The sequence below is a fragment of the Thalassophryne amazonica genome, chromosome 10 (assembly GCF_902500255.1).
Source record: "Thalassophryne amazonica chromosome 10, fThaAma1.1, whole genome shotgun sequence".
Classification (NCBI taxonomy): Eukaryota; Metazoa; Chordata; class Actinopteri; order Batrachoidiformes; family Batrachoididae; genus Thalassophryne; species Thalassophryne amazonica.
Window position 1 is genome coordinate 97,412,658 of NC_047112.1, and position 23,788 is coordinate 97,436,445.

Here is a 23,788-nt window from a genome sequence, read left to right on the forward strand (position 1 = left end):
GCGAGGGGAGGGTCCGGTGTGCTTCAAACATTCGTGAGCTGCAGCTTAGCATGGTGAACAAAGAGCTAATTCAGCCAGCACCGACTTTGCTGAAGGCAAATGTTTGGCCGCATTTTGGATTTTATTATTTGCTGCGTAAGAAGGAGCTTGACATGACTTATGCAGTGTGCAAATTCTGCAAAATGAAAGTCAAGTACTTCGGGAACACTTCAAATCCGTAAGCCCACATGCTACGCTATCACCCGGACCTAAAAGAGGGGAGCAGCGGTATCTGCCGACTACTGACCAGCGCTTCGCTAAACTGCCAGCGAACTCCGAATGAGCAAAGCAGATAAGAACATTTACATCTAGAATCACTTGATTAACCTTGTAAAGCTGCATTTTCTTAAACATAAACATTTTTTAAGTAATATAACTCTTTCTGAGAGCTCTTCGAATCGAAAATCGATTCCGAATTGAATCACCACCCCAAGAATCGGAATCGAATTGAATCGTGAGTTGTTGTACAATTCACATTCCTATCAGATACTGGTATTATAGTGGAACCGGATCTTCACTGGTCAGATCCAAAATATAAGCGTTTTGACATTCTCTGCGGCTATCAATATTTGGCCAGGAATGTGAATAGTGAACTCGCTGTCTAATCATATCTCCACCTATTCTAAGCATTTGTAATAATAAATATTATTACGTAATAAAACAGTGACAGAAAAAACTGTTCAACTGCTCTCAAATAAAAACCAGTGTTATCACTTCTGATGTCAAAGAAAAGTGCAAATTCATTAAAAATGAAATATTGTAAGCAAGCTGAGTTGAAGCTGTAGGCAGCTTTCTACCTTTTTTTTGGGGGGGGGGGGGTACCTGTGTGTTTGAAGATTACAGCTTATTAATTATAACAAAAGTTCAAATAATCATCACATATTCTATAAGACATTCACATTATCATCTGGCAGAACATATTTAGATATAAAAAGTTATTTAACAAAAAGGGACTGGAATTGTTTTTCCCTGGATGAGCTTTTGCTTAGTGGAGGGACATTTTGACAGTTTGATTAATTTTGGGCACTGGAGCACGTAACAAAAACATTTACTGTGCAGTTCTGTCCGTGATCTTGGGGGTTGGGTGGGGGGTTGGGGGGGGGGGGTCAAGGAATGTTGTGTAACCATTTTCCACTGGCAGTCAGCTAGAGTTTGATGCATGTGACGAGCTGAGCACAAAGTAAGACACAGGTGTGTTGAAGATGATGACATTTTACTTACCTATAGCCAGAGTCATGACCTTCAGCTTGTTCCGCACCAGTTTGACCACCATGCTCTTTTGCAGTGGTGTGGAGCGGCAGCAAATAACCGAATGGCAGCTCCGTGCCACAGCCAAAAACTTTTCTTCCAGGCTCTTATCCAGGGCATAGGCCAAGGTGCGCCCGTCGATCACCAGCCCCAGCCGGTGCACCACGAAGGGAGCAGTGTGGGAGGAGGAGGAGGATGGAGATGAAGAGGGATACATATCAAATGCTGGAAAGTTGGTACTGAAGGCCTTCGCAGCTTGTTCAGGAGAGTTGCAGAGGAATTTGGCCTGGATGTAGTGTAAACTCTCCTCCAGCAACAATGCACAGGCCTCCTGGTTCAGAGACAGGCACAGATCTGTCTGAGTCCAACATCAAGCTGCTTCATATCAAAATCCCTGACTTGCTACCAGTGATGCCGGTAACGCGTTAGAGAGAAAACTGACCCACCTTTCGTCAAAAAAGTGACAGCTGCCAATCAAAATCGACCACGTCACTAAGCCCCGCCCCCTCTATGACGTCACAGCCAATCAAAATCGATGACGTCACTATGTCCCGCCCCTAAGCCCCTCCCCTAGTCCCGCCTCCAAGCCCCGCCCCTTATGACGTCACAGCCAACCCGCGGACGAAGAAGGGTTTAAAAATCCCCTTTCCGACGATAGAGTGACATACAGCATTCACCATGGCGAGACGAACTCCGATCCTCCGCTACATCTGCGAGACCCCGGTTAACATCACCATGACAACAGAAGGCTCGCTTGCTCCAAAAAAAGCGAGAATGTACGTCAGCCGTCTGAGCCAGCCGATACCGGAGGAAGATCTGACGTACAGCCTGGAGGGGCACGAACGTTTAACTTACACGTTCGACCCGTATTATGCCCAAGTAAGTTTCTTCACTCTGGCCGAGGGTGAGACTGCCACTCGAGGAACCCCACGGGTGGCGCTTACTTCCGCCGATTGGGGTGTCTTCTCCGCGGCGGCGGGCTCGATGATTCGCGACACGGTCAACCCTGAACCTCCAGGAGATCGGACGCCGGAAAAGAAGAAAACACGCTTCCAACTCACCTGGCTCAGCGCCCAGGGGCCTCGCTATAGGGTGATATTCCAGCGTGGACCTCCTGACACTGTCTCTGAGGGTGAAATTAAGTTGGAGCGGGTTAGTGCCAGCGGCCACGTCAGAAGGCCTTCATCCCGGCTGTGGTAAAGCTCCTAGCCCAGCGCTTCCTCAACCCATCGGCTGCGAGGGTTCAGGGGGCGGTAGAAAACATCCTCACTGAGCTGAAATACACTGATAATTTTGAAGCAAAGATCAACGAACTGTACACATGTTTCGGTGAAGACGCAGATCTCGACCTGGAGGGGATGGTAGCCGTCTATAACCCAGACGACTGAAGAAAAACCTGCTTTTTTTTTGTTTGTTTGTTTTTTTTTAAATATCATTATATTGTTTTACAGTCATGGGTAATTGTGTGATGATTCTCTTTCAAAGCTTGCGGCAAGTTTATATTATACGTGGACTCTCGTATAAGCTGGAGCGGGTAGTCATTCGCAGGCTGGAGATCCCAGACGCCCCGCCTTCATGCGCTATGGAGAGGGTCTTCGACGTTATCAGACGTCGCCCCGGGCCCGGAGTCTGGACAGATCATATCTACAGCGCGGCTCTCCATTCATCTGAAAAATCTCTGTACAACGTATTACTGAAAATCTCTGTTTTGACCACTGACGATTTTACACGGTGTAATACGATGCATCTGCTTACATTATACACTCTGTTTGTGGATGTGATAGCGTGCCGGGTGAAACAGATGGGGGTGTCCAGAGGGGAGATTGTTCCTACACTTTTACAGCTGAATACTGAAATAAACCGTAAATGCGGGGGAGATGTATTACTGAGAGTTTTCCAGTTTTGTACGTGAACGTATGCTTTTTTCCTTCACGTATGCTGTGTTTAATAAACATGAACAATTGCTTTTTTCTCTGTGTGTGACTTTAATGAATGTAATAAAGCACATATTCTAAACCTTATACGGCCTGTGTTCTTTCCTATAATATTGTTGAAAAAGGGTGAAATGTTTTTCATATTGCAAGACAGAGTCATACAAACGAGGTTTTGGTGGAAAAAAGGTGCTCGTATGAATTAATGAGGGGTTTTAACACGGTCTCATTAAAAGCTCGAGGCTGCTCTGTGAGCGCTCTCCGCGGTGCTGAATCAGAGTTCAATTTAACGTTTCCAAGAGCTCCTATTTAAAACGTATACTTTTTTCCTTCACGCATGTTGTGTTTAATAAACATGAACAATTGCTTTTTTCTCTGTGTGTGACTTTAATGAATGTAATAAAGCATATATTCTAAACCTTATACGGCCTGTGTTCTTTCCTATAATATTGTTGAAAAAGGGTGAAATGTTTTACAAATCAAATTTATATAGTGCCAAAACCACAACAAAACAGTTGCCTCAAGGCGCTTCATATTGCAAGACAGAGTCATACAAACAAGGTTTTGGTGGAAAAAAGGTGCTCGTATGAATTAATGAGGGGTTTTAACACGGTCTTATTAAAAGCTCGAGGCTGCTCTGTGAGCGCTCTCCGTGGTGCTGAATCAGAGTTCAATTTAAAACAAAAGACTAATATTTATGGTCGCTAAAACATATAAAAATGCAAAAGGACTATCCGGTTCATCATTCTGAAGAGATCCGTCTTAAAAGATGGGTGATGAGGGTTTAATGAAGGATGTATATTATAGTCCGGTAAATCCGGGGAGTTTTGGAGGGCCGGAGCATTTACGCAGGGCTCTGCATGATCAACACAGCTCTAAAATTCGTATGAAGCATATCAGAGATTTCCTGTCGGGGGAAGATGCATACACATTACACAAACCTGCCAGGACGCATTTTCCAAGAAATAGAGTATTTGTCACAAACCCGCTTAACCAATTTCAGGCGGATTTATGCGACATGCAGGGGTTATCAGATTTTAACGACGGGTACAAGTACCTGCTGACCGTTATCGATATCTTCTCAAAAAAAGCGTATGCCAGACCTCTGAAGTCAAAGCAAGGGCGCGAAGTCTCACAGGCCTTTGCCTCACTCTTAAAGCACAGTGGGGTGCCTCTGAAGATGCAGACTGATGCCGGGAAAGAGTTCAAGGAACCATGGAACCAAAATCCGTGTTTCAGATCCCGATCCATTTCTCATATGTCGGTTGAAGATGGAAGTTCTCATATTTATACGGCCATCAGCTGGTCCGCGGGAACCCAGGAGTTAAATTTCTCGGGCCAATTTTTCCATCTGACAAATACAAATTTCTTTCCCTTGGTAAAACGTTCACGAATAATTTCTTGAACCTGATACGGTCTGTCTTTTGCTATTTTAACCTTCTGCAATTCCGGTTCATAGAATGAACCTTCAATGATCTCGCCGTCATAATCTTTCAATTTATAAATGGGCGGCGTACGTTGTATACATTCTGACACCGTGAACATTTCATCCGTAAAACTTTGTTCATATTTTTTATCAAAAACTCCCCTGAGCTTGGAGACCCTGACTATATCTCCGACCTTATATTTACACTTCACAGGCCTCCTGTGTAGGGTGGATGCCCCATACAAATTTTGAAACACTTGATCGACATTTCGATCATTAACCTCATTCGGCCTCATCTTAATGCTTTTATGATAACTCTCGTTATAAGCCGTGAGTAAAGACGGTAGGACGTCGATGTATCTTCTCGTGTTTTTAGCAGTAAAATATCTCCACATTCTCGTCTTTAGCGTGCGATTAAACCTCTCGACAACCGAGGCTTTCAGATCACTTGCGGTGGCAAAATGTAGAATCCGGTGTTTTTTCATTAAATCCTTGAACGGTTTGTTAAAAAACTCTTTCCCGGCATCAGTCTGCATCTTCAGAGGCACCCCACTGTGCTTTAAGAGTGAGGCAAAGGCCTGTGAGACTTCGCGCCCTTGCTTTGACTTCAGAGGTCTGGCATACGCTTTTTTTGAGAAGATATCGATAACGGTCAGCAGGTACTTGTACCCGTCGTTAAAATCTGATAACCCCTGCATGTCGCATAAATCCGCCTGAAATTGGTTAAGCGGGTTTGTGACAAATACTCTATTTCTTGGAAAATGCGTCCTGGCAGGTTTGTGTAATGTGTATGCATCTTCCCCCGACAGGAAATCTCTGATATGCTTCATACAAATTTTAGAGCTGTGTTGATCATGCAGAGCCCTGCGTAAACGCTCCGGCCCTCCAAAACTCCCCGGATTTACCGGACTATAATATACATCCTTCATTAAACCCTCATCACCCATCTTTTAAGACGGATCTCTTCAGAATGATGAACCGGATAGTCCTTTTGCATTTTTATATGTTTTAGCGACCATAAATATTAGTCTTTTGTTTTAAATTGAACTCTGATTCAGCACCGCGGAGAGCGCTCACAGAGCAGCCTCGAGCTTTTAATAAGACCGTGTTAAAACCCCTCATTAATTCATACGAGCACCTTTTTTCCACCAAAACCTCGTTTGTATGACTCTGTCTTGCAATATGAAAAACATTTCACCCTTTTTCAACAATATTATAGGAAAGAACACAGGCCGTATAAGGTTTAGAATATATGCTTTATTACATTCATTAAAGTCACACACAGAGAAAAAAGCAATTGTTCATGTTTATTAAACACAACATGCGTGAAGGAAAAAAGTATACGTTTTAAATAGGAGCTCTTGGAAACGTTAAATTGAACTCTGATTCAGCACCGCGGAGAGCGCTCACAGAGCAGCCTCGAGCTTTTAATGAGACCGTGTTAAAACCCCTCATTAATTCATACGAGCACCTTTTTTCCACCAAAACCTCGTTTGTATGACTCTGTCTTGCAATATGAAAAACATTTCACCCTTTTTCAACAATATTATAGGAAAGAACACAGGCCGTATAAGGTTTAGAATATGTGCTTTATTACATTCATTAAAGTCACACACAGAGAAAAAAGCAATTGTTCATGTTTATTAAACACAGCATACGTGAAGGAAAAAAGCATACGTTCACGTACAAAACTGGAAAACTCTCAGTAATACATCTCCCCCGCATTTACGGTTTATTTCAGTATTCAGCTGTAAAAGTGTAGGAACAATCTCCCCTCTGGACACCCCCATCTGTTTCACCCGGCACGCTATCACATCCACAAACAGAGTGTATAATGTAAGCAGATGCATCGTATTACACCGTGTAAAATCGTCAGTGGTCAAAACAGAGATTTTCAGTAATACGTTGTACAGAGATTTTTCAGATGAATGGAGAGCCGCGCTGTAGATATGATCTGTCCAGACTCCGGGCCCGGGGCGACGTCTGATAACGTCGAAGACCCTCTCCAAAGCGCATGAAGGCGGGGTGTCTGGGGTCTCCAGCCTGCGAATGACTACCCGCTCCAGCTTATACGAGAGTCCACGTATAATATAAACTTCCCGCAAGCTTTGAAAGAGAATCATCACACAATTACCCATGACTGTAAACAATATAATGATATTTTAAAAAAAAACAAACAAAAAAAAAGCAGGTTTTTTTCAGTCGTCGGGGTTATAGGCTACCATCCCCTCCAGGTCGAGATCTGCGTCTTCACCGAAACGTGTACAGTTCGTTGATCTTTGCTTCAAAATTATCAGTGTATTTCAGCTCAGTGAGAATGTTTTCTACCGCCCCCTGGACCCTCGCAGCCGATGGGTTGAAGAAGTGCTGGGCTAGGAGCTTTACCACAGCCGGGATGAAGGTCGGTCTCCAGAGTCTCACCATTAATCTCTCAAAATGTCCGGTAAAGAAATATTCATTTAACGGGTCCAGGCACTCGTGCTGGCGCTGGCTGGGGTGATCGATCTCACACCCGTAACAGAGTTTTTGTCTGTAACTTTTGATCACAGCCAAAAGTAAGTGTGCCACGCCGACTTTCACCGTTTTCAGGAATTCCTCTGACAGGAACCCGTCAGGCCGGTCAGATGCGAAAGATGTGGCGTATTTCAGCCGGCTTGAGGTCTTGTACCTCCCGCGGACTCGCGGCCTCCGTGACAGCGGGAAGAGACCCCACGCCTCCCGGGCTGGAAAGCGCGTGAGAAGGATGGATCTCGCCCCAGACCGCCTCGAGCTGAACTCCCCACGGGCTCTCGTACCCACCGCGGGTCCGTGAAGCCTGGCTCAGGGAGGGCTGGTCTCTTCCACAGTCGAGCGCGCAGTCACAAGCGATGTCGTCGGCCGCTGCAATGGGAGAGGTTGAGGAGCTCATGCTGGTTCGTCGTCCGATGCTTGAATGAGATGTCCCCTGGTTTTTATAGAAATCCCTGTGCATGCGGGGAGGAGCTACGTCAGAGTTTTTTTTATTTTTTTATTTTTTTTATTTTATTTTTTTATTTATTTTTTTTTAAGTAAAAAGAGGGGCCAAGTTTTTTCGGACTTCGATAACGTCCCTCCAGGCCAGGCACCTTGTAAAGAGGCCCGTAATCCTGTCGTTGCAGGTGTTGAACATCTCATGCCAGCTCTCAGCCGCAGCTGTGACGCTTCTGACGTGGCCACTGGCACTAACCCGCTCCAACTTAATTTCACCCTCAGAGACAGTGTCAGGAGGTCCACGCTGAAATATCACCCTATAGCGAGGCCCCTGGGCGCTGAGCCAGGTGAGTTGGAAGCGTGTTTTCTTCTTTTCCGGCATCCGATCTCCTGGAGGTTCAGGGTTGACCGTGTCGCGAATCATCGAGCCCGCCGCCGCGGAGAAGACACCCCAATCGGCGGAAGTAAGCGCCACCCGTGGGGTTCCTCGAGTGGCAGTCTCACCCTCGGCCAGAGTGAAGAAACTTACTTGGGCATAATACGGGTCAAACGTGTAAGTTAAACGTTCGTGCCCCTCCAGGCTGTACGTCAGATCTTCCTCCGGCATCGGCTGGCTCAGATGGCTGACGTACATTCTCGCTTTTTTTGGAGCAAGCGAGCCTTCTGTTGTCATGGTGATGTTAACCGGGGTCTCGCAGATGTAGCGGAGGATCGGAGTTCGTCTCGCCATGGTGAATGCTGTATGTCACTCTATCGTCGGAAAGGGGATTTTTAAACCCTTCTTCGTCCGCGGGGCGTAATTCCTTACCTTTTGCTCTAAAAACACCGTTTGGCGTAAGTGATAAGGAGCATTGTTTATTGTTCTTCGGGTTCATCACCTCGGGGCAGCATCTCCGCTCAGCGGGTGTCCCGCCACACACACACACACGCACACACACACACACACACACGCACACACACACACGCACTCACACAGACACAGCGTCTGCAACAGGTTTTACAGCCGTGGGGTCATGTTTCCGCGAGCGGCTCTATGCGTGGGTATTTCACCGTCTTGCTGCAAAGACTTACAGCCGAGAGACGGCTATTTGTTCCCCTTCTTTAATTTACGAATTAAAAAACAGAAAAGGAAACGTAATAATTTAAGAATTAAAAATATTAAAGGGGCATTAAATAATAGACAGTGATTTATGTTTAATTATTTCAGAATTAGTTAATTCTTTAATACATTAAAAAGATCTAGGTATTTTTAATCATTCTTTAATTCATGAAATAAAATGACATTAAAATATTAGACCCTGGGTGGGAGGGGAGGTATGGCTTGGAGGCGGTGCTTGGCCGGGGTTAGGGGAGGAGCTTGGGGGTGGGGCTAGGGGAGGAGCCAGGGGCGGAACTAGGGGAGGAGCCGGGGGCGGGGCTTAGGGGCGGGACATACTGACATCATCAACTCTGATTGGATGTGACGTCATAAGGGGTGGGGGCTCGGAGGCGGGACTAGGGGCGGGGCTTAGGGGCGGGGCATAATGACATCATCAATTATGATTGGCTGTGACGTCATAAGGGGCGGGGCTTGGAGGCGGGACTAGGGGAGGGGCTTAGGGGCGGGACATAGTGACGTCATCGATTTTGATTGGCTGTGACGTCATAGAGGGGGCGGGGCTTAGTGACGTGGTCGATTTTGATTGGCAGCTGTCACTTTTTTGACGAAAGGTGGGTCAGTTTTCTCTCTCGCGTTACTCTAATCTGACCACTTATTTTAGTAACGAGTAATCTAACACGTTAATCTTTCCAAATCAGTAATCAGATTAAAGTTACTTCTCCATGTCACTGTGCGTTACTATTATTTTTCATTGTGGGTCGATAGCAGCATTAAACTTGGTCCGTGGGCAGGAGGTCGGGGTTCGACTGACCGTCCCACTTTAAGTGAGCTGTGAGCTTTTCATCCGCAGTTTTTTGCAGCTGCTCGACTCGTCCTCACCTCTTAAAGGCGGTGATCAGCACACCTGCACTGAGCTTTACGAAGACATTTTTATACTTTTTTCCTCCTTTATTTAGAATTCTGAGCTGAGCTGCTCCGTATCGTCTCGTTAAAAACAGCTGATCCTCCGCGACGCGTCAACAACTAACACTATTTTCCACTCAAATGCACCTAAACTCTCTTTCTGAGGACCACATGATGTGAAAACGCAATAAAACTTTCTTACCTGTAAATCTGGTCCTGTTTTCTGCATAAATAAATGTTATCCATTCTTTGTGCTCAAACGCCAAAGCAGGGGCGAATCCAGATGGAATGGGGGTGTGGGGCAAGGATGTGCCCCCCCCACAACAGCCCTAGATTAAAGGTCCAGTTTTGAAGCCGTTTTTTACTACAACTACTAATATTGCTTAAAATAATAATAATTTCGACAAGTAAAATGTTTAGAGAGAATTTAAATGTTAGAAAAATGTTAGAATTTAATAGTTACATTTATAAACAATGTAGGTTTGAAATTGCAAGTTTTACTGTTACAGTGCTGTCAACAGTTAAATATGAGGTCAAGAAAGAGGTCTTTATTTTACTTTTATAAAACAAGTATTTATTTTCATTGAAGTCAAGAAAGGGTGACTATAAAGTGAGTTTTGGCAAAACAGGTATCATTGTCATGTTGACGTGGGTTGTTGTCGGCAGCTGGGGAAAGTAACTAAAAAAGTAACTAGTAATCTAACTTAGTTACTTTTACAATTGAGTAATCAGTAAAGTAACTAAGTTACTTTTTGAAGGAGTAATCAGTAATCAGTAATTGGATTACTTTTTCAAAGTAACTGTGGCAACACTGCTTGCTACACAACTGCAAACCAGATATCCAGAATTTTCAGTCAGTTGTCAAATGAAGTATAAAGTACGAGGTCTGTCCATAAAGTATAGGTCCTTTTTATTTTTTTCAAAATCTATATGGATTTCATTCATATGTTTTTACGTCAGACATGCTTGAACCCTCGTGCGCATGCGTGAGTTTTTCCACGCCTGTCGGTGACGTCATTCGCCTGTGAGCACTCCTTGTGGGAGGAGTCGTCCAGCCCCTCGTCGGAATTCCTTTGTCTGAGAAGTTGCTGAGAGACTGGCGCTTTGTTTGATCAAAATTTTTTCTAAACCTGTGAGACACATCGAAGTGGACATGGTTCGAAAAATTAAGCTGGTTTTCAGTGAAAATTTTAACGGCTGATGAGAGATTTTGAGGTGATACTGTCGCTTTAAGGACTTCCCACAGTGCGAGACGTCGTGCAGCGCTCTCAGGCGGCGTCATCAGCCTGTTTCAAGCTGAAAACCTCCACATTTCAGGCTCTATTGATCCAGGACGTCGTGAGAGAACAGAGAAGTTTCAGAAGAAGTCGGTTTCAGCATTTTATCTGGATATTCCACTGTTAAAGGAGATTTTTTTAATGAAAGACGTGCGGACGGGTCCGCGCATCGGCTCGCAGCCGCCGCGACGCTCCGCCACAGGAAAAACACCTCCATTGGAAGCCTTAAGGACAAGTTGGAACATGTCCAGCTGTTAAACAATTTCTCATATACTCACTCCACTGAAAGCCATCAAAAGCCGCCTGGATTTTACAAATGGTTATCAACACGGAGGTGTTTTTCCTGTGCCGCCGCTCCGCGCCGGCTGCGTCCCGACGCACGGACCTGTCCGCACGTCTTTCATTAAAAAATCTCCTTTAACAGTGGAATATCCGGATAAAATGCTGAAACAGACTTCTTCTGAAACTTCTCTGTTCTCTCACGACGTCCTGGATCAATAGAGCCTGAAATGTGGAGGTTTTCAGCTTGAAACAGGCTGATGACACCGCCTGAGAGCGCAGCGCGACGTCTCGCACTGTGGGAAGTCGTTAAAGCGACAGTGTCACCTCAAAATCTCTCATCAGCCGTTAAAATTTTCACTGAAAACCAGCTTAATTTTTCGAACCATGTCCACTTCGATGTGTCTCACAGGTTTAGAAAAAATTTTGATCAAACAAAGCGCCAGTCTCTCAGCAACTTCTCAGACAAAGGAATTCCGACAAGGGGCTGGACGACTCCTCCCACAAGGAGTGCTCACAGGCGAAAGACGTCACCGACAGGCGTGGAAAAACTCACGCATGCGCACGAGGGTTCATGCATGTCTGACGTAAAAACATATGAATGAAATCCATATAGTTTTTGAAAAAAATAAAAAGGACCTATACTTTATGGACAGCCCTCGTATATCTAAATTCATCTTAAAAGCAGTTCTTATAAACAAAAATGCAGTGAAACATAATAAATCATGGTGGAGGAGTCACCTACAGCTGGGTGATAATACAATCACTATTATGTATTGCTATCAAGTTTGTTGGAAATGATCAAATTTGGGTATTTATGCTCGATACAGACAGGTCGAATGGTGCATTACCCAGCAGAAATAAAAAGTGAGAACATCATCTCCAGGTTTTAGCTTTCACATCAAAGTGCATGAACATTCCCTACTGCAGAGTGTTGTTTAAGCTACTGGTGATGAAGAAAGCATTGGAAAAGGAAGTTTTCAGCATGGAAAGCAACTGTAAAAGTGCACTTGCATCATCCTCTGGATCTGAGGAAATGTTTGAGTAAAAATGATGTTTAACTGGGGGTTATAGTAGTTGTGCTGATAGCAGCATGACAAACTAAAACAGAGGGTCCACTTTGACAGAGAGCAGCATTTATCAAAACTGTGCCGTCACGTAAGTCACGTAAGCATTCCTCAATGAGACAGTTAAACAAAAAACATTCAAGGCACATGATGCATGTGACTTCAATAACTCCACTATGAAGGGGATATGTGTTCGAGTTTCTGTAAATTACAATGTTTAAAATAAATTTCTCTAGAGTTTGGAAGCAAAAGACTTGTCCGGGTGTGTCAGAGTGGAGTGGGGGGGTAATTCTTATCAACAAAAGGGGGGTCTCTGCAGAAAGAGAAGTTTCTGAACCACTGCTCTATACCTTCACCTCCCTATAAGTCCTTGAACTACAGCAAACGCCTGAGGAGCATCGTAGTTGCTAGTAAGTGAATATTGTCAGCACACTCAAAATTATGTCAGTGTCAAGAATGACAATTGCTTAAAGTAGAAAATTTGCCTTACGGGTTTTATTACTTGAATGACATGTGGAATGCTGGCTGATATGGATCACCTGAGAATCAGCATTCAGTGTCGGGATCTCCTCCTCGGGGTCCAGCAGCTTGCAAGCATATGCGATATTGATGGCCGTCTCCTGTTTGTCCCCGGTCAGCACCCATATCTGCAGGCCTGCCTTCCGCAGAGAGGCGATGGTTTCAGGCACACCATCCTGCAGCCGGTCTTCAATGCCTGTGGCTCCTGCAGGCAAAGATGCACCCAGGTCCAAAATGGATTAGAATGGATGGAAACACAATCCAGTTTCTGATTAACCATGACTGGAAAAAAAGAACATAGTCCCACAAACATTATTCCAATCTGTGCCTTAAAGCATTTCATACAAGGAACAGTGGTGTTAGGGGCCACCAGGACCCAGAGATTGACAGCACGGTTTCACAAGCAGCTACACTGAACAACTGAACAAAAATATAAATGCAACACTTTAGTTTTTGCTCCCATTTTTCTTGAGCTGAACTCAAAGATCTAAAACAGGGGTCTTTTGAAAGTGTGGGAGAGTGAGCTCTGAGGGGGACCGCAGAGAACAAATGAATAGCTCCCCCCCCAACACACACACACACACACACACACACACACACACACACACACACACACACACACACACACACACACAATTTCAACATCTTCGTGTGTTTCTTTTTATTTTTTAACACGTTAAACACATTTTAAATATATTTATGTGTTTTTAAGGAACTGTCTATGCATTTACAATCTTATTCCAATCTCAATTTACACATTTACATGAATAATCTCCCTCGATCTGGGGCTCCACGCAAGATGTCATCCCGTGGGGTCAAAATGACCATGAGAACGGTAAGCAAAAATCCCAGAACTACACGGAGGGACCTGATGAATGACCTGCAGAGAGCTGGGACCAAAGTAACAAAGGCTACACACTACACAGCGAGGGACTCAAATCCTGCCGTGCCATGCGTGTCCCCCTGCTTAAGCCAGTACATGTCCAGGCCCGTCTGAAGTTTGCTAGAGAGCATGTGGATGATCCAGAAGAGGATTGGGAGAATATCATGTGGTCAGATGAAACCAAAATAGAACTTTTTAGTAAAAACTCAACTAGTCATGTTTGCAGGAATACGAATGCTGAGTTGCATCCCAAGAACACCATATCTACTGTGAAGCATCAGGGTGGAAACATCATGCTTTGGGGCTGTTTATCTCCAAAAGGGACAGGACGACTGATCCGTGTTAAGGGAAGAATGTACGGGGCCATGTATTATGAGATTTTAAGCCAAAATCTCCTTCCAACAGTGAGAGCATTGAAGATGCAACGTGGCTGGGTCTTCCAGTATGACAATGATCCCAAACACACCGCTCGGGCAACGAAGGAGTGGCTCTGTAAAAAGCATTTCAAGGTCCTGGAGTGGCCAAGCCAGTCTCCAGAAAATCTGTGGAGGGAGTTGCTTCCCAGTGACAGCCCCAAAACATCACTGCTCTAGAGGAGATCTGCATGGAGGAATGGGCCAAAATACCAGCTACAGTGTGTGCAAACCTGGTGAAGACTTACAGGAAACGTTTGACCTCTTTCATTGCCAACAGAGATTATGTTACAAAGTATTGAGTTGAACTTTTGTTATTGACCAAGTACTTATTTTCCACCATAATTTACAAATAAAGTCTTTAAAATTCCTACAATGTGATTTCCTGGATTTATTTTTCTAATATTGTCTCTCATAGTTGAAGTGTACCTATAATGAAAATTACAGACCTCTCTCATCTTTCTAAGTAGGAGAACTTGCACAATCAGGGACTGACTAAATACTTTTTTACCCCACTGTATCTGGTACAATCACAGCTTCATCAAGTCTGGAGTTTTGTTGCGATTGGCTGAGCACACCTGCCTTAGTTAACCCCCTACCACCCGCCTCATTTCGGCTTGTCAGTATCTTACAAATAAAAAGTGAAATTTCCCATCGATGGGATATACAGGCTTCGAAGGGGTTAATTAATCGTGGACAGAGCAAGGCATATTCAGCAAAATATCTGTTGAAATCTGACCCAAATTCTTTCTAAAGGGATCTCTGGTCATAGGTTTAATGGGTCTGTCCATTCCCATTTTTCAGTTCCCATTTTATACTTTTTTTTTTTTGCCAATTTAGTCACAACAAAAGGTCTGTTGCACGTTTCAGCTCCATGATGCTAACACTTAGCATATGCAGCATAGCGAGTGTCTGAATACACTGTATTCCACATCATTTATGATATCAACACAGAAAACGCATTATGAAGTGCTGCTACTTTATTTTAACCCACATGGGTTAAAATTCGATTTTTTTTTCCAGATAAGGTGAACTGTGATCACATTAGTCTTATATGACTGAATACTTGATATGAATACTAAGGAACAAAATTATAGTGGTGCTGAAGAAAACTATTTTTATGACTTTTGTTTTTAAACCTTTAAGCAATTTTTCGATTTTAAAAAGTTGATTCACACTTCACTGTCGAATTTCAAAGCTTCCTAGATCAACAAATGACAACATTCTATAAATTAAAATGATTAATTTATAATCTTATTAACATAGCTTCTTTTCTGTATCCGAAAACAAAAACATTTTAAAAATTACCCAAAAGCTGGAGGTTTGTCTCTAGTCGGAGGGCTGACTCAAACAGAAGCTCCTCTCTTCCTTGAATGGCTGTCTCAGCCTCCAGGTGGTGCTGTACCCAGCAGGCATATTCCTCTTTGCTCAGAATCTGACAGAAAAGGAAAGTCACATACAAGCTCACACATATACTTACATACATGCAACTGACTTAAAACATCACACATTTTAAAGTGAAGAACCTCTGTTTTGTACAGACGGATTAAGGAACAAATGTGAGACCTTGATGTGTTTTATCACACATTATTGGGGTGAAAGCTTTAACAAGCAACACAGCTGTTGAGCACTTTTTACCTTTTTGGCAATGCACAGCGTGCGGAGACCATCTGCAGCGTAGCGGTTCAGGTAGTTCTGGGTCTTGTACACAATCTTTTTCTGACGTTTTCCTTTGGAGTTACCTTATTATAAAAGGAAAAAGACCCAAGATTAAACATCCTTGTATTCAGGGACCTGGCATAAGAGGATTAACAAAGTGGCTCCAGACTGTCAGAGTAGGCTTCTTCCAAGATGCACATGGACACCATCTGTTCTTCGCACCCAAATTAACCATGAACACTACGCCTCACTATCTTCACATCAGTCATCCAGCTTCATGTGGGCAACAGTGTGACAAGAAGCTTTTCCTTGCTTTACACTGAGGAAAGACTTTAAACAACACTTCGTAATTTTACACTGCCTGACTATTTCCATGTTATTAGAGATATGTTATGGCCAGGGCATGAAATGAAAACTGTGAAATCCGAGGAAAATTTGCAGGGGTCTGGGGGACATAGGCTCCCAGGAGTCCCCGTGGGATCCCAGAAACCAAATTAATTTTTTATCTAATGATACATTTTCAGCATCTCCTGGAACAAAAAAAAAAAAATCTCAAAATTAGTGCACATTTAAATGACCCTGTATGCAACCTTTCATTTGACCCGTCAATGATCATGTTGAAATAAGAGAATATGATGTGGAAGTAGGACCTGGAATGATTTTCCTTTTAATTGTAAACCAAATTATGCATTAACTCAGAACAATTAAACTACATGAAATTCATGAAGACTGAAAAGACTGTTAAAACATTTCAAAAACCACAGCTAAAACTTCTAGAATATTTTTAAAATCAGGGTAAAATATCAATAACATACGTTATAATAAAAAAGCAACATATTCTTGTGTAAAATCCTGTAAATCCACTCAACGCCACAGTCTTTTTCCCATGAAAAAAGTCTACATTTATAAAAACTCAATTATATTCTTAAATCCATTCAAAGCCAGTTTTTTTTCCAATGAAAGAAAGTCTAGATAAATGAAAAAGTCACATAATATTGTCTAAAATCCTGTTTGAACAGCACAATGTTTATTTTCTGGAAAGAGAAAAATTCTTACCGTGTTTCCTGAGAGCACAGATCACTTTTCTCGTTTCATGTGTTCATGAAGCCAGCAACAATTCCACAGATTCTTGTCCTTATCAGACTTTTTTCAAACAGTTTTTCTCACCATCTTCTCTCTGAACGACATCGGCCCATGACAGACAATTCTTTTAAAAACTTTACAGCTCTAAAGATTTGCGATGTTCACATCCTACGTTTAGCTTAATGCTGCGTTTACACATAACGACGAAAAGTCACGAATGCCACGAAGTACACATTCTTGGCCGCTGATCATAAATGTGATTATTCAGGGCAGAGGTGTCAGGTGTCCTCAGGAACTGCTGCAACCTGTTACCACACGTTACGATTAATGGCACGTGTTGCTGGAGAATTATCAAGAACCATTACGCACGGTCAAGAATAGTGTTCCGCGTTGTTGCGCGCAACAGCGCATCGTTAAGTTCTGTCACGTTGTGGACGAGGTGAATTGTCTCCACACACAGACACACACACACCCATATTCACCCAACCGAATTCAGATCGCTCCAGTTTTTCAGAAGAACTTTGTGACTGCATGCATAGTTGGGCTCTGTGCCATGGAGTGGCGCAGAGAGGAGGAGGACAGAGCCAGATGTGTGGCTTCATGCGGCTCTCGTCTCGCGTGTTTTCCCAAACATCAGGCACATGCAGCAGGTGGAACACATGCAGGAGCGCGCTGAAGAGCACTGAAATGAGACTTTTAGACGACTTGGTGTCAACAATCAAACTGAATGCGGTGCAGCAGGGTTTAATTGTGCGCACGCTTCTTCCTCCACCGGACTGGAGGAGGTGCAGAGATGTCTGGCTGCACGTGAGGCTCCTCTCGCTCCTCTGGTTCCTCTGGTTCAGACTCGTTCTCCCGCTCATCAGTTACAACAGCAGGTGGAACACCTGCAGGAGCGTCCTGAGGAGCTTCAGCAGGAACTGTGGAACGACACTTGGCTGACTTCACGTCACTGTTCCTCTTCGGCATCCTGCATCAAACTGAACGCCGTGGAGCCGAGTTTAATTGTGCACACGTGACAGAAAACTGATTTGTTGTGGCGCGCAGTGAAATGTGACGCTGTGTTACAAGTCGTGTCAAAACTTGACAGTTTCTGTGTCACTTCATAATAACGCGCGACAGTTTGGGCTCCAAGAACCATCACAGGAACCACTACGAACGTTGTCACGTTCTATTAAGGATCAATACTCATCAAGACGGATCAACACGCTCAGTTGCGACCTCCACGACGTGAGACGAAATGAGGGCGGTGTGTGACATTCGTGGAAGACTTTTTATCAGCCAAAAACATGCTCCACGAATATCAAGAATATCACGCACTATTAAGAAACCTATTCAGATGCGTTAAGTCACGTTAAGAATGTCAGGAATGTCACCAATGACACAAAAATGACATTCGTAACGCGTCTTGCTCATGTGTAAATGCACCTTATTTATATTTATATATAACGCACCAATTTATATTTACCGAATACAAAAAACCTAATTCAATCTACAAACATGCTTTACCAAGATAAATCATTAACAAAGGCAGCCTTCTTTTAGACTCTGCACAGACTGTCTGCTCTTTTCTGTTTATTAGACACACACTTTCCTCTTTGGCTGTGAAGGTTTCCAAGGACAGCATGAATTTTTCCTTTTTAACAAACAGCTTCTAAGACCAATCAATCAATCAATCAAATTTTTTTTTTTTTTATATAGCGCCAAATCACAACAAACAGTTGCCCCAAGGCGCCTTATATTGTAAGGCAAGGCCATACAATAATTATGTAAAACCCCAACGGTCAAAACGACCCCCTGTGAGCAAGCACTTGGCTACAGTGGGAAGGAAAAACTCCCTTTTAACAGGAAGAAACCTCCAGCAGAACCAGGCTCAGGGAGGGGCAGTCTTCTGCTGGGACTGGTTGGGGCTGAGGGAGAGAACCAGGAAAAAGACATGCTGTGGAGGGGAGCAGAGATCGATCACTAATGGTTAAATGCAGAGTGGTGCATACAGAGCAAAAGAGAAAGAAACAGTGCATCGTGGGAACCCCACAGCAGTCTACGTCTATAGCAGCATAACTAAGGGATGGTTCAGGGTCACCTGATCCAGCCCTAACTATAAGCTTTAGCAAAAAGGAAAGACCAGATGACCTTACAAATGTAGGTGGCACTGTGTGTAATGTTTAGTTTTCCAACCCATGCAAAGGGAAAATCCACGTATAACAGCATTCATGTTCAATGTGTTGACATGATTTGGAAACATTTGACAAATTAAACGTGCATACAACAGCCCGAGAAATAAAATCAGTTGCTGTGTATTTATGCAATGTGAAATGTGTTTTTGAACTTTCGCCGTGGCATTTCTGAACACTATCTGTTTTATCACTTCATGCTTATCAAACAGAAAGGCAATCGGATCAACGCTAGAATCCTCCCAGAAACAAGTTTTCATTCCAGTAGATTCGGTCTATTTGAAAATAACACTGGTTGTCCATTAAAATATAAACATGTCTAATTTGAAAAGTTGGACACATTTAAGCTGCATAAACAGGAAAAATCTGGAGTGTAACTTGGAAAAATTCTGGTGAGAAATGGACAAAAATGGCACACGTGCAGTGTCAGCATTATACTATATTATATATATTATGCTATGACAAATTGTGACAAATTTTAAAATAAATCTGAAATTTCACTGCTGGAACGTTAAATGCGTGTAGTTGAAGAACCAGCCACATATATACTCTCCACATTCTCTCTCACCATAGCTTTCCTTTTTTTTTTTCCTTCTCTGATCTCAATTCAATCTTGGAAAAATCAGCTGATTTGCTGAATTTTTGTCACATAACTGCTGGTCACAGCCAAGACGCTTAAAATTGCAGTTTGTGATAAGGAGTGCAGAGTTGTTATTTTGGAACAGAATATTTAGAAATGAGATGTAGAACAAAGTGACACAGTATTTCTCAAAGCGAACGGGCCATTCAGCCAGGCCGTTGAGTGTTTAAAAATCTTTGCGACGAACCATAAAAACGAAAAGCAAACTTATCACCAATGTTGTGTACTCGGAGGTTCTGTGATAGGAGAGTTGCATTGCTGCATAAACATCAGTGACCAGTGTGATTCTGAAATGGCAAAACTCTTTGTCCCCATCATCATCATCTATATTATAATAGCCAACTGGCCTCTGTGTGCATGCGTGCGTATGGCTTCCATCACGGAGAAACTGGGGAGAGCTGACGTTTGCCATTTGGTATGCTTATGTATTTTGGGTCAAGGATGAATGCTGTGAAAACGGAAAGTTGATAGGACTAATATTTTTGGAGAAATTAGTGATATCTAACAACAGTGAACAATGGACAATTTGTTGCAAAGCACCATGGGAGTTCGGGGTTTAGGATTTTAAATGTTGTTATTGTGGTTCATGTTAGTTTAACAGGGTTATTACTGTTATTGATTTATTGCATTTTTGTAGCTCAACTGGTTTAGTTAAGTGGCATGTTGCCATTACGATGAGTGAGAAGGGTAGTAAGTTTGATGTCTTCTACCACTATCTCTGTTTGTGGGTGTGTAAAAATAAAAGCACCTGCTTGCAGCAGAATGTAGAAAAAACAAAAGGCTCTGTGTGTGTGTGCACGCGCGAGTATAATTCTGATCATGGACAAACTGGTGAGAGCTGACATTTGCCATTTGGTATCCTTATGTATTTTGGGTCAAGGATGAACGCCACCAGAACCGAACATTGACAGGACTAATATTTTGGGATAAACTACGGATATTAGCTAACAACACTGAACAATGGATATTGACAATTACATTCTGGACTCACATGCCATTCCAGCAGGGGGCGGTAAATCATTTATATATTAAAAGCGTGTGTGCATGGTTTTATTTAGTAAGTTCAATGTAAGTGCATAATATAATTGTAAATATGTTACAAAATACACGGATGTCACAAGAAAGTGAAAACACTTTTCCTTTGTGGTCCATTTAAAAAGCAAATGACAAAATAGAAATAATAATGAAATAAAATAATAATACTGATGATAACAACAACAACAACCTAAACAATTTATGAATACATTAAGACAATAAATTAACATAAAAAAATTACATAATTAACAGGAAATAAAAGGGTGGAGTTCTTCTTCTAAAAACTGTTGAAGTCTAAGGTTCTAAAAACATTCTGGACTCACACACCATTCCAACTCATTATAGAAACTTTGCATAATTTATTACCACCCTTGATAAATGTCAGTTTCCTATTTTATAAACACTACCCAATCTAGAGCTTGTTGATCCCCACAGGCAATGCACTAGTGACTATCTTATAGCAGGTAAATGATGAAATGGTGAAATATATGATTTTAGCCTTTTAAATTTTCACCTAGCAAAGTTACTGTGTGTAAGGTGGGTATTTGGCTAGTATTACTAATTTAAGCATAGATTTGGCACTTTAAGATGTGTCAGCTAGAGAGTGCAATAATGAGGAATGAAGGTGAATCTTTATTTGTGAAATGGCTGAAATGTGCAGGGTAGATGTGAGCAAAATGTGGACTGGACTGAAGCAAGGACTCCACATCAGTTCAGGCCAAGCACCACAGTTGAAGATACAGTAGTGTTCGGAATAATAGTAGTGCTATGTGACTAAAAAGATTAATCCAGGTTTTGAGCATATTTCTTATTGTTACATGGGAAACAAGGTACCAGTAGATTCAGTAGATTCTCACAAATCCAACAAGACCAAGCATTCATGATATGCACACTGTTAAGGCTATGAAATTGGGCTATTAGTAAAAAAAAGTAGAAACAGGGGTGTTCACAATAATAGTAGTGTGGCATTCAGTCAGTGAGTTTGTCAGTTTTGTGGAACAAACAACTGTGAATCAGGTGTTCCCTATTTAAGGATGAAGCCAGCACCTGTTGAACATGCTTTTCTCTTTGAAAGCCTGAGGAAAATGGGATGTTCAAGACATTGCTAAGAAGAACAGCGCAGTTTGATTAAAAAGTTGATTGGAGAGGGGAAAACCTACACGCAGGTGCAAAAAATTATAGTCTGTTCATCTGCAATGATCTCCAATGCTTTAAAGTGGACAAATAAACCAGAGACGCGTGGAAGAAAATGGAAAACAACCATCAAAATGGATAGAAGAATAACCAGAATGGCAAAGGCTCACCCACTGATCAGCTCCAGGATGATCAAAGACAGTCTGGAGTTACCTGTAAGTGCTGTGACAGTTAGGAGACACCTGTGTGAAGCTAATTTATTTGCAAGAATCCCCCGCAAAGTCCCTCTGTTAAATAAAAGACGTGCAGAAGAGGTTACAATTTGCCAAAGAACACATCAACTGGCCTAAAGAGAAATGGAGGAATATTTTGTGGACTGATGAGAGTAAAATTGTTCTTTTTGGGTCCAAGGGCCGCAGACAGTTTGTGAGACGAACCCCAAACTCTGAATTCAAGCCACAGTTCACAGTGAAGACAGTGAAGCATGGTGGTGCAAGCATCATGATATGGGCATGTTTCTCCTACTATGGTGTTGGGCCTATATATCGCATACCAGGTATCATGGATCAGTTTGGATATGTCAAAATACTTGAAGAGGTCATGTTGCCTTATGCTGAAGAGGACATGCCCTTGAATGGGTGTTTCAACAAGACAATGACCCCAAGCACACTAGTAAACAAGCAAAATCTTCAGCAAAATCTCAAAACCGCTTCCTCGGCACCACCATCACCCAGGACCTCAAGCTCCATCAGCTCCCTCATCAAGAAGGCCCAGCAGAGGATGTACTTCCTGCGGCAGCTGAACAAGGCCAAGCTGCCTGTCCAGCTGATGGTGCAGTTCTACACCGCCATCATCGAGTCCATCGTCTGCTCCTCCATCACAGTGTGGTACACCGGGGCCACAGCCAGGGACAGACACAGGCTGCAGCGCATTGTGGCCTCTGCTGAGAAGGTGATCGGCTGTAGCCTTCCATCTCTCCACGACCTGCACGTCTCCAGGACTCTGGGCCGACCAGGTCGGATCACAGCCGACCCTTCTCACCCTGCACACAGTCTATTCAAACCACTCCCCTCGGGCAGGAGGCTACGGTCCATCCGGACCAGAACCTCCTGCCATAAGAACAGTTTCTTCCCCTCTGCCGTTAGACTCATGAACACCTCATAACTCAGTCACCTTAACCTTAACTCTGTCACTTTATAATTTTATCGCAGGTCACTTTAGACAATGTACTTTGGTTTTTAATTGCACTCCTCCCACTGCACTGTTTTTCTGTTCTTCTGCTGCACACAGCCTTTCATATTTTATCTTATATTTTATCTTATTTTGGCACATATTTTATATTTTATCTTAGCATTTTATATTGCTTTCTCCTTAATGCTGCACCATTATATCAAAGCAAATTCCTAGTCTGTGAATCCTGTTCATTGGCAATGGCAATAAACGTCTTCTGATTCTGATAATCTTGGTTCCAAACCAACAAAATTAATGCCTCGCAGATGTGAAGAAATCATGAAAAACTGTGGTTATACAACTAAATACTAGTTTAGTGATTCACAGGGTTGCTAAAAAAGCAGTTTGAACATAATAGTTTTGAGTTTGTAGCGTCAACAGCAGATGCTACTATTATTGTGAACACCCCCTTTTCTACTTTTTTTGACTAACAGCCAAATTTCATAGCCTTAAGAGTGTGCATATCATGAATGCTTGGTCTTGTTGGATTTGTGAGAATCTACTGAATCTACTGGTACCTTGTTTCCCATGTAACAATAAGAAATATACTCAAAACCTGGATTAATCTTTTTAGTCACATAGCACTACTATTATTATGAACACTACTGTACTATGCAGACCAGTGCAGGCTCTGTGGCTGTGTGCAAGACGGCACCCAATTTTCATACAGTAAATGGGCCAAAGACATCAAAAAGAGTTCTCCTGCCTGATGTGCTGTGGCAGACATTGTGAACTGCCAAACCATTTTCCCTGTTTTTTTTTTTTTTATGTAGCCAAGTCTAAGGTTGTGAAACATACAT

General features: G+C 42.8%; 1 protein-coding gene across 1 annotated transcript in view; it reads right to left on the reverse strand.

Annotated features, from left to right (window-relative positions):
* LOC117518164 (probable phospholipid-transporting ATPase VA) overlaps positions 1-23,788 on the reverse strand; it is a 97,731-nt gene that overhangs the window by 63,166 nt on the left and 10,777 nt on the right. Inside the window, exons 2-5 of the mRNA XM_034179223.1 lie at positions 15,672-15,775; positions 15,342-15,468; positions 12,758-12,942; positions 1,261-1,618 (exon numbers count right to left, since the gene is read on the reverse strand). Of these exons, the coding sequence (XP_034035114.1) occupies positions 1,261-1,618; positions 12,758-12,942; positions 15,342-15,468; positions 15,672-15,775 (774 nt within the window). The remainder of the gene's footprint in view (positions 1-1,260; positions 1,619-12,757; positions 12,943-15,341; positions 15,469-15,671; positions 15,776-23,788) is intronic.